The 14,171-nt window shown below is 44.6% G+C and overlaps 1 protein-coding gene across 3 annotated transcripts in view; it reads left to right on the forward strand.

Annotated features, from left to right (window-relative positions):
* SIDT1 (SID1 transmembrane family member 1) overlaps nucleotides 1-14,041 on the forward strand; it is a 42,650-nt gene extending 28,609 nt beyond the window's left edge. For 2 of the 3 annotated variants that reach the window (XM_081894012.1, XM_081894010.1), the window contains exons 18-26: nucleotides 1,822-1,958; nucleotides 2,538-2,646; nucleotides 3,921-3,935; nucleotides 5,559-5,635; nucleotides 7,697-7,743; nucleotides 8,547-8,652; nucleotides 9,789-9,899; nucleotides 11,771-11,884; nucleotides 13,682-14,041. In XM_081894012.1, coding sequence (XP_081750138.1) covers nucleotides 1,822-1,958; nucleotides 2,538-2,646; nucleotides 3,921-3,935; nucleotides 5,559-5,635; nucleotides 7,697-7,743; nucleotides 8,547-8,652; nucleotides 9,789-9,899; nucleotides 11,771-11,884; nucleotides 13,682-13,744 — 779 coding nt within the window. In that variant the 3' untranslated portion in view covers nucleotides 13,745-14,041. The remainder of the gene's footprint in view (nucleotides 1-1,821; nucleotides 1,959-2,537; nucleotides 2,647-3,920; nucleotides 3,936-5,558; nucleotides 5,636-7,696; nucleotides 7,744-8,546; nucleotides 8,653-9,788; nucleotides 9,900-11,770; nucleotides 11,885-13,681) is intronic. The other variant, XM_081894011.1, reaches the window with a different exon arrangement.
* Nucleotides 14,042-14,171: the final 130 nt, after the last annotated feature.

The following is a 14,171-nucleotide window of genomic DNA, read 5'->3' on the forward strand; positions in this document are numbered from 1 at the left end:
GAATCAGTGGCAGATCTTGGGGTCTCAAATTTCAGCGGCAACCCGTGCGACACCAAAATTTGGCGCTCCATAACATATCGTAGTTGCAGCAGCCCCAGCGTTGCCCCCAAGGCAACCAAACCGGTTGCACTCCCCTGAATCTGCCTCTTGCTGGATGTTTTGGGTGTGCTCGAGGACGCGGATGGCGCTGTGGGTTAAACCACAGAGCCTAGGACTTGCCGATCAGAAGGTCGGCGGTTCGAATCCCCGCGACAGGGTGAGCGCCCGTTGCTCGGTCCCTGCTCCTGCCAACCTAGCAGTTCGAAAGCACGTCAAAGTGCAAGTAGATAAATAGGTACCGCTCCAGCGGGAAGGTAAACAGTGTTTCCCTGCGCTACTCTGGTTTGCCAGAAGCGGCTTAGTCATGCTGGCCACATGACCCGGAAGCTGTACGCCGCCTCCCTCGGCCAATAAAGCAAGATGAACGCTGTGACCCCAGAGTTAGTCACGACTGGACATAATGGTCAGGGGTCCCTTTACCTTTACCTTTAACATACCATAGTTGCAGCAGCCCCAGCCTTGGCCCCAAGGCAACCAAACTGGTTGCACTCCCCTGAATCTGCCTCTGGCTGGATGTTTTGGGTTTCAGTGTGCTCGAGGTCCTCTTTCAGTTAGGGAGATCATAGATTTGAACACTATAGTAGCTTGGGAGAGATGTCGCTTTGAGAACTTAAGAACTGGGGCAGGGGAATCGGTGGCCACATTCTTTAGATAATGTGTTGTTTGGGGTACTGGAACAAAGAGTCTCCTTCAGTCACAATTTTCCAAATTTTTGCCACACCCACGGGAGTCCAGAACTCTTACCTTGAAGAAAAATAGGAACCCCATTGTGGTGGTCTTAATTCACAACAACAAGAACCTTACGAGCCACAATGGGGTGGTGATAGCGCCCTCTGGTGCAAAGAGAGGATTTCTACCTTAGAAAAAGATTCGCCAGTAATACCACTGTTGCCAATTTGTAAGATACCATCGATATATCATTTTCATATACTTTTCTCTTAGTCCATAACATGCTGTAAATTTTATATCCATATTCCACAATCATTTCCATGCTTCTTTGTCTATATTATGACCAATATCTATCACCCACTGTATCACTGAGGATTTTACTTGCTCATCATTTGTCTCCCATTTCAATAATACTTTATACATTCTAGACAGCACTTTTACATTACATTCCAACAGGTCTTTCTCCAGTTGTGATACTTGTTCCCCAAACCCTTGTATCCTATGTTTCTTAAATACTTCATTAAATGATGATATTGCATCCATGTTGTTAATTTTCCTGATAATTCCTTAAATTCTTTTAATATGCACTCTCCTCACTCTTGTTTTAATAAATTTCTTTAAGTTGTCCATCCTTCTATCATATTCTTTTTTTTACCGCTATAGCTTCCAACGGTGAGAGCCAAAGTGGTGTTTTTACCTCTAACAAATTCTTATATTTATCCCATACTCTATACAGATTCTTCCTAATTATATGATTTGTAAATCCCTTTAAGAACTTTCACCTTTTCATACCATAAATAAGCGTGCCAACCAAAAATATTGCCATGACCTTCTAAATCTAGAATATGTGAATTCTCTAATGTCATCCATTCCTTCAACCAACAAAGACAGGATGCCTCATAGTATAGTCTCATATCCGGCAGGGAAAAACCTCATATTTCTTTTGCATCTATCAATATTTCATACTCTTTTTTCCCCCTTCCCAAATATATTTAGAAATATATTTTGGCCATGTATTGAAACTATCTGTTGCCTTTTCTCCTCCTTTGACAGACACCTCCTTCATGTACATGATCGCAGGGCTGTGCATGCTGAAGCTCTACCAGACCCGCCACCCTGACATCAACGCCAGCGCCTACTCTGCCTACGCATCCTTCGCAGTGGTCATTTGCCTTGCTGTGCTCGGAGTGGTACGCATGTATTCGACACCCTCTGCCCTTCAGAGAGAGGGACCAAAGCAGCAAAACTTGGGGGAGAGCTCTGAGAATGGGGTCAAAGGCAAATAGGCTGTAGCATCTGCAGCAAAATTGCCTGTGCAGCCTCACTCTCAAGCTCTGCAGGATTCTCGTGGTTTTAGGCTCGGCTTCTGCAGCAGCCAAGTATTAGAAAAACAACTGCTACAGTTCCTTCCATACTATCCTAACACTCATGGCCCTTTATACAAAAGAAGTGCTCTGATTAAAGCCCATTATTTTGCTCTAACTGCTTTGGGAATGGCACTACCCTTGGTGCATGTCTCTCCCCAGTACTTCGGCTGCTTGTCGCAGATGCCGGAAAAGGTGCAAGGTGTCCCGGGACATGGGATGGCTGTTTCTGTACTCTGGGTTATTTGAGTATCTACATCTTCAAACCATTCTAACAACCAGACATAGATAGGTTTGGAAAATGCCACCTGTCTGTAGAGCATCTATAACCTCTCATTGCAGAGAAGGAGACCTTTTTCATAACTGGACATAACGCACAATAATTCTTTTTTTGTTTGCTATCAGGTTTTTGGAAAAAATGCTTTGTGGTTTTGGATCCTCTTCTCAGTCATCCATGTTGTGGCCTCACTTGGACTCAGCACCCAGATCTACTACATGGGCCGTTTCAAGATAGGTAAGTTTGATGGCAGGTGATTGACACTTCAGGCCTCCTAAATATATTCACCTGGAGGTAAATCCATGGAACTGCTCAGCCTTTTACCTTTAGGACTGTAGCCCCAGAGATAGAATAGGAGTGGTGTTTATTCCCTTCATACTGTTAGTTTCTGGTCTATTAAATAAAGGGAGTTTCACCTTAACGCCCTATGAAATCTTGCTTTTTTTAAAAAAAAAAATATTTATACTTTTCAAGTTTATACATTTCACTAATTTTACAATCATTTTGACATTTCAAAACTTGACTTCCTTCCCCCTCTTTCTGCGGTTCATTAAATTTATTTTTAATATCTGCTGCATATCCAAATTAACTTAATTTTCTCATTTACTCATCTTCTTTAAATATACACTCTTATGAAACTGCAGGTTATTACAAGAATCCTGCCAATGTTCTTATCTGTTTACATTTTATCTGTAAATATTCAACAAACCATTTCCATTATTTCATTTAAAAAATCTTGTTCTCTTGATTTCTTATTCTTCTGGTAAGTTTCATCATTTCTGCATATTCCATAAGTTTTTGTATCCATTCTTCCTTTGTTGGGACTTCTGCTTCTTTCCATTTTGGGGCAAGTAACATTCTGACCGCTGTAGTAGCACACATGAATAAGTTTCTATACAGTTTAGGTAGCTCTGTCCCTATAATTCCCAAAAGGAAAGTTTCTGGTGTGTGTGTGTGTTTGTTTGTTTTACAAAGGTTATTTTAAACATCCTTTTCATTTCATTATATATCATTTCCCAGTAAGCTTTAACTTTACTACAAAACCACCACATATGATAAAAAGAACCTTCTTTATCTTTACATTTCCAACACTTATTTGATTTGGATTTATACATTTTTGCCAATTTACTCAGTGTTAGATACCACCGATAAATCATTTTCATATACTTTTCTGCTGTAAATTTTATATCCATCTTCCACAAACGTTCCCATGCTTCCATGTCAGTATTATGACCAATATCGATTGCTTTGCCTCTGCCTAATGTACTTAACTGCATGCTGGTGCTGGGCTGCGTGTGAGGAATTGTTCACCTTCCTGCCAGTGGCCCTTTACTCAGGGAGGAGGCTGGTTGGGGGATGTGTGTCTGTGTAAGTGCTTCTGCTTTAGTGAGCATTTGGGGGGCTGGGGGGCTCTCCAACGGCAGCACATACATTTATCCTTCTTTGCTGTGCTGTTACGCTCCTCTCACTAGCATCTTTTTCCCTTTCTCTTCTACTTCGCTTGGCTGCAGATGTCTCTGATCCAGGTAACTAGCAATGTGATGTGAATCCTCTTTCCCTTTGGGCTGAGCATGCAGAAGCATTGGCAGCCAGAATAGGAGGGATGTTCATTCTTCTAACGCTTGAGGGGAAGGTCAATAGCTTGGGCTAGGGCTGGGCGATACCTGATTTTCAACATTACGATATATCACCAGCTAAACATCACAATATATCACGTCTGAAATAAGGATGGAACTATGTACAATGGTACCTTGGTTCTCAAACTTAATCTGTTCCAGACTTTTGGTTTTGGAATGCTTTGGTTTTGGAACAGACTTCCGGAACGGATTAAGCGGCAGGGCAGTGTGGCACTTCTCATTTCAGCTCAAGTGGCGAAACAGGATGCGCCACTCCACCCCCTGACCATCAAGAATTGGTTCTGGATCAAGCAGGGTCCAAACAGCAGACCTGATTTATGTGAGGGAATGCAACTCCATTCAGAACAGGTTGGAAACAATTTCTTGTACCACATTAGGTCAACTAGTAGTCAGCTCACAACACTATTACATTATTAGTACAGTGGTACCTCTGGTTACGTACTTAATTCGTTCCGGAGGTCCGTTCTTGACCGGAAACTGTTCTTAACCTGAGGTACCACTTTAGCTAATGGGGCCTCCTGCTGCCGCTGCACAATATCTGTTCTCATCCTGAAGCAAAGTTCTTAACCCGAGGTGCTATTTTTGGGTTAGTGGAGTCTGTAACCTGAAGCATCTGTAACCTGAAGCGTATGTAACCTGAAGCGTATGTAACCTGAGGTACCACTGTACAGTGGTACCTTGATCCTTGAACGGCTTGGCTCCCAAACAAATCAGCTCCCGAATGCCACAAACCTGGAAGTGAGTGTTCCAGTTTGTGAACGTTTTTCAGAAGCCGAACATCTGACGCCACTTCTGCAGCTTCCAGTTGAGTTTAGGAAGCTGCTGCAGCCAATTGGAAGCCGCACCTTGGTTTCTGAACTGTTTTGGGAGTTGAACGGACTCCCAGAATGGATTAAGTTCGAGAACCAAGGTACCACTGTACATTACTATTCTAAGAACCTTTGCAAGCCTTACGGCACAGTCGTTCTTGAGCTACAGTTCCCATCATGCCAGATCACTCACCGGCCCTGCTGACTGGGGCTGATGGAAGTTGTAGTCCAACAACATTTGGATCGCAGCTTCTTAGCTACCCCTGCCTTACAGTGCTGGGATGTTTTCTTTGTGTTTGTGGAATTTATAACCTGCCCTTCACTATCTGGTCTGAGGGCAGGAATGCAGCACCCTTAACACAATCAATAGCAATAAAACCAGAAATGCATAGAAGTTGGAAACTCGGTAAAATAAGCAATGCCAGCAAGACGCTGTACTCCTCTATTAAACAACAGCACTACCGGCCCAGATTTTTGGCAAGAGCGCATCTATTTGGGGCACAATCTTGCTGAATGTGCAAGATCTCACAATTCTGGGTGAGATCTCAACCCAAACTGGCATGGAACTTGGCCAGAAATCGTCAGCGCCTGGCAGGTTACATCGTCATGGCAGAGTGGGCTGTGTCCTTAGATAAGACGAAGCTCCTCCATAGGAGCTGTGCTCTCTTAGGTTTTCACCCCCTGTGCTCTCAATCTCTGGCAGACTTTGGGATTTTCCAGCGTGCGGTGATGGTCCTCTACACAGATTGCATCCAGCAGTGCAGCTGGCCAATGTACACGGTACGTATTTCCCTGGTTCTCTTTAGCCATCTCTGGCCGGTTTGGAGAGCTGCTTATTCCCTTTTGCATCTGAGCATGCAAACATGGCCGAGAGAGAAATTGCTATCTTGCTTTTATTATCAAAAGGAAAGTCCTCAACTCTGAATGGATCATAGGTAAAGGTCAAGGGACTCCTGACCGTTAGGTCCAGTCCTGGCCGACTCTGGGGTTGCGGTGCTCATCTTGCTTTATTGGCTGAGGGAGCCAGCGTACAGCTTCTGGGTCATGTGGCCAGCAGGACTAAGCCGCTTCTGGCGAACCAGAGCAGCGCACGGAAATGCCGTTTACCTTCCTGCCAGAGCGGTACCTATTTATCTACTTGCACTTTGAAATGCTTTCGAACTGCTAGGTTGGCAGGAGCTGGGACCGAACAACGGGAGCTCACCCCGTCACGGGGATTTGAACCGCCGACCATCTGACTGGCAAGTCCTAGGTTCTGTGGTTTAAGCCACAGCGCCACCCGCGTCCCCGAACAGATCATGCCTAATCCTTATTATATAAACTTAGAAATTTCAAATCCGTACTTACTTTCCTGCTCCCCTTGGTGGTCTCTGGGAGTAAACTGAAAGAGGGCCAGACACTCACCACACACAGAGCAAGAGTGGTCCTGGCAGGATCTTTGCAGCCAAACTCCAAGAGAGACTGACACCAGGGAGATCAGTGTGGAGTGGAAGTCTATGTTGTCAGCAATTGACCTGGCATGGAGCAAAAACATCTGGAAATCAGAATTTTGGAGTGGGGAATGAATGGAACAAGAGAAGTTGCTCTTGCTGGTTAACTTTTTCAGGAGAAATGGTGCATTGCAATGGTTAAGAGCACAAACTTTGAGACAGAAAGCCTGAGATTCAAAAACCACCTCAGCCATGAACCTCCCTGGGTGGTCTTTTTAGCAAAGTGATTACTTCTTAGCATAGTGGATTTGATTTAAATCAAATCGATTTAAATCACTAGTCAGTAAGACTTGATTTAAATCATTTTTTACAGGAAGATTCATTCTTGCTGGTATCATCTTAATATTTACAACCACAGGAAGGTTTCATTTTTTGGAATAATAAATTTTCAGGGTAGTTTTTACAATTATATCAAAAATTACAGATTTGGCTATACTATTAGAAATACATAGACACATAATTATGAAATTATTGTGAGGTTTAATAAGTTAACTTTATATTTCGACAACTTTTCTGCTGTACTTTATTGGAAGGAGAAACAGAATCATTTCATTAATAACAATTTAAACAATTTATTTAACTAAAACAATAACATTATAGCCTATGTATCCATGTTTGTTAACTGATGTGGTTAAACAATTAAGAAAAAAACCTTAGACTCAGTTTTAGCACACATGAAAAACTTAAAACAAATCCTTATTTCTTGAAGAATAGCCTTTGGACTATAATGTAACTTAAATAGAAAACTATCTTTAGAAATATTTTTCCTCCAAAAGCATTTTATTTGGAACATCAGGATAACATGGGCTGTCTTTTGCTCCCTCCCTTTGCCTCCCTCTTTGTGAAAGATCAGACAAGACTTGTAGGAGGTGCTCTTCATTAATTTGTTTAAAACCAAAAATGAAAGCTTCTGTTTCCCCCTTGTGGCCACAAAAGAGGAAGGTTGCAGACTTGTTCGCTAGTCAGAAACTATCGTTTTCCATTGCATTTGAACCAGGCACATAACCTCATAATTATGTGGAGTATTCAGAACATTCAATTTTTTTGGGTAAATGCTTAGTAGCAAAGCATCAACAGTTACCTGAAAACATTTTTAAGGTTACCTCGCAGGTATTTTGGAATCAAAAGGATAATCCAGCCCAAAGTGAGGAATTTTTCTGTCCCAAAGTTAAGCACGTACTTAACTCTCTCCCTTTGAAACCAATGGGTCCGATGTTTATCAGACAAGGTTTTAAAATGTTTAGTATGTTTGGATTGTCCCTTGGGCCTCTGAGTCTCCAGCTGCAATGGCAACTGTGACTTGACACACATTTCTGGTTCGCTAACAAGGGTTCTTGCTTCTTTCCTCTAGGACAGAATGGTCCTGCTTGTTGTTGGGAATCTAGTCAACTGGTCCTTGTAAGTAGGGGGCTTTGTGGATGTTTCGCATGCTCAGGGAATACAATCAGAATGGTCTTACATGGATTAGCCCCAGAAATTCCCCCCTCATATCTGAGGTTTCTTATATATTTTTGAAACAGGAAGGTTAGAAATAATGTAAAAATTTTGCTCTCTAGTCGTTTTGTCTTCTTCTCTCCAGCCCCGGCCCCTGATAAATTTAAGACATTTCCCAAATATCACTCTGATTATTGTTAGTGGAGAAACCTAAGTTCCCTTAAACCCATGGTGGGGGAGCCACTTTTAGCCTGAGGACTGGATTCAGACCTGGTCAGCCTTCTAGGGCTTTGAATGGTGAGCAGGGCCAGAGCCAAAAAAGCAAATTTTGCATACTTTATTTAAATATATTTTATGCATTTTTCATTCAATCCCCCCTTAGTTTTGGGGAGAATTGCATGTAAAATACAGGACATGTGAAGTTTGTAATGGACAGGTGTCAAATGACACCACATGTTTGGCAGATGGGTGGAGTCTGCTCAGAGTTCCCTCATCAGCCATTCGGAGGGGCCTGATACTGCAAACTGGCCCTTGGCTGGAGGACCCAATGCTGTAAAGGGAGACCCAATTAGAATAAGTACTAGTTGCTCCTTAATTCTATGCAAGTATCTTCTTATATGCTTGATCTGCAAGATGGCAGCACCCTTCTTTAGTATGTGCAGTGTGGGTGGCCAGTGATATTGGTATCATGAGCTATGTATCAGGATGGCAAGTTATGGGGGGCCTGCACCTTGGATAACATAATCCTTGTCCTTTTCCTTTCTTAGTGCCATTTTTGGATTGGTATATCGGCCGAAAGACTTCGCCTCCTACATGCTGGGCATCTTCATTTGCAATCTTCTGCTGTATCTTGCTTTCTACGTCATCATGAAGGTAAAGGAGTATCACCTGCAGCTCTTTTCTGTCATTATTGTGAGAACTTTAACAACTAGCTTTCATACGCGAGCCCGAAAGATGCATTGTGTGATCTTACCAGTTCTCCCTGTCTTGTGCCAAACTATAGCAACGCAGGGCTTGTTTCTCACGTCTTTTTGATAACAAGTTTTATTGAGTTTCCGCTTTACAAATGAATGGATGTCATTGAACACACAAACTAGCATAGTCCCCAATCTGTGTGATAGATTCCCCAAAGAGAGAGTTACTAAAACTAAAGCTGTATCAAATACCCTCTCCAAGAAGACTGGGAATTTGGGGGGGGGGGAGGGCTGATTTTTTGTGTTATTTTTGACCAATAACCACATTAAATAAAATTTTTCATGTTTTGCCACCTTTTGCTATTTTGTATTCTGTCAATTTGTGTCAAAGTGCTATCTCCCATATTATGTCATAGCACGTATTTGCAAGAAGGCAATTTTAGATTGAACATTTTGCTGGGCTATAATTACCTCCTGCACGCCCACTCTAGTGATAGATTTACTTTCTAAGGCTCCACCGTAGATGTCATGGGGATTATTAGATTCCTGTTGAAAAGGTAAATCCCCTGCTACGAATTCCAGTTTTCTGTGGTTCCAGGAGGCTATTCCTAACGCTTAGAATAGCACTGCACTTGGGTGACATCCTCCAGGTGGTTCTTCCTCCAGGGTAACTCTCCCGTAGCCATGGGAGGATGTGGGGTTCCCATGGCCATCTGGCAACTGGCATTGCCAAGGACACCACCGTATGAAAAGTAAATTGAAGCACATTTCTATCACTCTAGGTTCAAATCAATGACTGGCAAAAAAGCAGCAGCAGCAGCGATTTGTTTGGGTGGGGACAGTGGCGTAGCGTGGGTTGTCAGCACCCGGGGCAAGGCCCCCTAACCTGGTAGGGGCAGAGAGCTGCGAGTGCGAGCACGCCCCCCCAGATGTTGCACCCGGTGCGGCCGGCCCCCCTGCACCCCCCACGCTACGCCACTGGGTGGGGATCAAAGTCTTTATGATGCACCCCTTTGGCTTAAATGTTCTCCTGGGAATTGTCTGCTCAAATATCATTTATTTGAGGGGATTATTTTAAGGTTTTTCCCTTTTCAGCTCCGCAGCTCAGAGAGGCTTCTGCTCATCCCTCTATTCTGCATCGTGGCCACAGCCGTGGTTTGGGCTGCAGCCCTTTATTTCTTCTTCCAAAACCTTAGCAGCTGGGAGGTAGGTTTCCTCATTTGTTGCCCTCTCTTGCGCTTCAGGCACAAAATACATACATTTAGAAATACAGTGTGTAATTGGTTTCCTCCAAGCTTTCCAACGCTTGCAATGCTCACAAATTTCCAAAATGATCTTAACTGCCCAAAGCCACCCCCCACAGCCCTATAATAATAGAAACCTGCACATGAGCCACATGCTTAAAGTTCAATCCATGGAATTTCTGTTAAATTCTGTTCTGTTCTTCTGTTAAAGATATTGGGAAAAGAATTTGGCAAGAGTTGTGCTGGAGATCTTGAATAACTGCTGCCAGGCATTAGGCTAGATGGGCAAAGCCTTCCAGGACCGTCTGCTTGGCATGGCCTTTGCAGTCTTGAAGACTTACTGCAGTAAACAGCTGCAGGTATTGGAGGGAGCAGCCTGGTTGCTGTAACTCTTCATTTGCTCTGCCTTCCAGTTTGAATCCCTGCCTTCAGACTTACACCTCAAGCTCCTGGGCAACATTTTATTTCTGTGTTGTTTCAAATGCTGCGACACGCCAAATATTAATGAGAACCAGTTGTGCAGAACCTGCCCTTTATTTATGCATAGTTGTCCACCTCATGCTCCTGGGAGGTCTGTGAAAAAGTTTATAGAATGTACCCAATATTCAAGATTGCAGGAATGAGTGGGGTTTGCAGCCAAATGCAGAGGACATCCATGGAAGTGATAATCTTACAACTTCGCCTCTCCCCAAGCACTACAGGAATAATAGTGTTGCAAGCAATGAGAGCTGTTGCACAGGCTTCCCCCCCCCCCATTAACACATATTAAAACCACACGACCCCAGAAACCCAGAAGTGGGGGGAAAGACTTGAAGAGCCTCAACAAAGCTCTGCCTCATGAGTCAGAGATGCAGCGGGGCTTTGCTGAGGCTCTTCATCCTCTTGGCTAACAGCTGGTACACAGGAAAGCTGCTGCTGCTGCTGCTGCTACAGTTCCTGTGCATCAGCTGTTAGCCCAAAAGCCCCAGTGAGCTTCTTGGCTTGTGAAGAGACGCTCCCCGGAGCCCAAAGAGGACCTACGGGACCGCCTCTCCTGGTATGTCCCATAGAGGAACTTACGGTCTTCAAACAAAAACATCCTGAAGGTCCCAGGCCACAGGGAGGTTAGGCTGGCCTCAACTAGAGCCAGGGCTTTCTCGGCCGTGGCTCCGATCTGGTGGAACGCTCTGTCACAAGAGACTAGGGCCCTGCGGGACTTGACATCTTTCCGCAGGGCCTGCAAGACAGAGCTGTTCCACCAGGCCTTTGGCCAGGGCACAGCCTCTCTCCTTTGGCAATCTTCACAGAACTCTAGCCTAATGGTTGCCATTAATCTGATTTGAATTAATTTTAGAATGAAATGATTTTAGAATGTTGTATTTATTTTACTGTTGTTAGCCGCTCTGAGCCCGGCTTCGGCTGGGGAGGGCGGGATATAAATAATAATAATAATAATAATAATAATAATAATAATAATAATTATCATGTTTAGGCTCCGGGGAAGGTCTCCTCACGAGCTGGAGGCGCCGTGGGGTCCTCCTTATTTCACTTCTGCATGCAGGGGGGCAGAACATAACCCACGTGTAAATGGGGAGTCGCCTGTATCCTAGTCAGCCCCAGTAGTCAGGGGATACGATACTGCCAATGGTTTGCTGAAGATTTATTAACAAGGCCTCTTCCAAAGTCATGATTATCTGCTGAAGGCATCGTGGCATATTATCCCCCTCACTCCCAAATTTTTTCCCCTCTGCTTCCGGGGGTAGCACACGTGTTAGGAATTTCTCTACAGCACCAGAAAGACATAACTTTTGAGACCGAGCTGGAATTCACTGCCTGCGCCCATCTTTTCTGTAGGAAACTCCCGCGGAGTCCCGAGAGATAAACCGCCCGTGTATCCTTCTGGGATTCTTTGACGATCATGATGTCTGGCACTTCCTCTCAGCAGCTGCCCTCTTCTTCTCCTTCTTGGTGAGGTTTTCCTTCAAGTCCCTCTATCAATGTCATGCTGGATAGGCTTCCTGTCTCACCTGGTTCCATGTCATAGCACACTCAGCGCCTTCTCACACATTACCTTAAATACTTGTTGTGGTTTTCATGGACATGCAGGTCAGAGAGAGAGAGAGAGAGAGAGAGAAGAGCCCTGCTGGATCAGGCCAAAGGTTCAGGATCCTTTTCTCACAACAGCCAACCAGATGCTTATGGGAAGCTCACAATCAAGAAATGTGCCCAATAGCCTTCTTGTGCTAATTATTATTCCCCAGCAACTGGTGTTCAGTTTGGTAGGATACTGCTTGTAAGTGTGCAGGCAGGGCCTTAATATATTTGTGTTCTCATCAATTACTGCTGCTGTGAGTGGTCACTGTGGCTTTTTATGCCTCCAAGTTAACATTTAATATAAATGGTCACACCTCCAAAATGCTGAATGCCTTCTGGGAGCCTCAAACAACATAAATTCATGCCAGAATTTGTTTCTTTTTATCTGCTGCAACTGAATTAATACATGAATTTCCTAATGGTGGCGAAGCTTGAAGGGCATGGTGTGAGCCCCCCAACTCACCATCACCTTCTGCCCTGAGAGGGCACTGGGGCAGGGCATCACTTGTCTGGAACAGATCCCAAATAGGATCTATACAAGCTCCATCAAAGCCCAAGAATCAAGAGGACAGATGCAGCCCACCTAGGCAGGCCCAAATTGTCCCAAGCAATCTTTAGCGAGCTGCACTGGTTTTCTCAAAATGTAACCACATGTATTGTGCAAGGATAAGATGGCTGCAGCATTTGAATTGGGGGCCTTCTGCACACAGATGGGCCTTTCTGCTTTTAGATCCTTTCCTGGGCCAATGCCCACAAGAGGCTAAAATGTATAGCCTTGGGCGAGAAGAGTGCTGGTGCAGGCTGCTCTAGAGGAGCCGTCTCTTTCTGTTCTCCTGACAATTTGTGTTTGATAGGGTTGGGAGGAAGAATAAAGGTAAAGGGACCCCTGACCATTAGGTCCAGTCGTGGCGGACTCTGGGTTGCGGAGCTCATCTCGGTTTACTGGCCAAGGGAGCCGGCATACAGCTTCCGGGTCATGTGGCCAGCATGACTAAGCCGCTTCTGGCGAACCAGAGCAGCGCACGGAAACGCCGTTTACCTTCCCGCCGGAGCGGTACCTATTTATCTACTTGCACTTTGACATGCTTTCGAACTGCTAGGTTGGCAGGAGCTGGGACCAAACAGTGGGAGCTCACCCCGTCACAGGGATTCGAACCGCTGACCTTCTGATCGGCAAGCCCTAGGCTCTGTGGTTTAACCCACAGCGCCACCCGCGTCCCTTTTGGGGAGGAAGAATAGAAGCAGCTAGTAATCAGGAATAGGCTTCTGCAGATAGAAAATTATGTGCCCACTCAAACTCCATACTCATTTCCTGCTAAAAATAATCCCACGAGGGAACCACAAAGATCATTTACTTCCATCCCCTACAGTGCAGGAATCTTTCATCCAACATGGGGCTTGAACCCATGACCTTGACATCAGGAGTCGCATGTTGCATCAACTAAGCTATCTCCCCACCGTTATTTGTTCCCAAAGGTTGGTGGGAGTGGGCAACACCATCTAGAACCTGAAAGGTTCCTTTTTTCTGGGGCATCATGGTGTTGGCTCTTCTTCCGCAAGAGGCTGAGTTGACCTTTGCCTGCCTGCTTTGGGGTTTGCTGACATGGGAGAGGGTGTTCTGCAGAACCACCCGGAAGACCAGACTCCAATCTTTGCCCTGCTTTCTTCTAGGTCCTGTTGACTCTGGATGACGACTTGGATTCTGTGAGGAGAGACAAGATACCCGTTTTCTGAACCGCAGGAAGTTTTGGTGATGCTTGCTGAAACCCATTGTGTTGCCGGCCCAGGACAGTTGACGGAAAACAAACTTGTTGGTGTACACAAAGCACATCAAGTGTGCACTGGGAAGAAACGTGTTCAACTGGCAAACAAGGAAGACCTGAAGAGAGGACAGGAATCTTTTTGCAACTGGAGGGCTCCGGCTTCTATGCCAGATTGTTGGTAGAAAGTAGAGAGATGAGAATAATTATCTGGGGTTTCAGATCTTTTTCAGCCATCTGATGAAGAATACAATTTACTCCCCGATGTTAATTTTAGTGGTGGAACTTACGCTTTCACTCACTGCCTGGAAACAGCGGGTATAAGTGCAATAGTGATGAGACTTGAGAGATCTCTGGTATTGAAAAATCAAGCATGTATTCGCCATTGAAGCTATGGTTCT

This window comes from Podarcis melisellensis (genome assembly GCF_964234715.1).
Source record: "Podarcis melisellensis genome assembly, chromosome: 17".
Taxonomy (NCBI): domain Eukaryota; kingdom Metazoa; phylum Chordata; class Lepidosauria; order Squamata; family Lacertidae; genus Podarcis; species Podarcis melisellensis.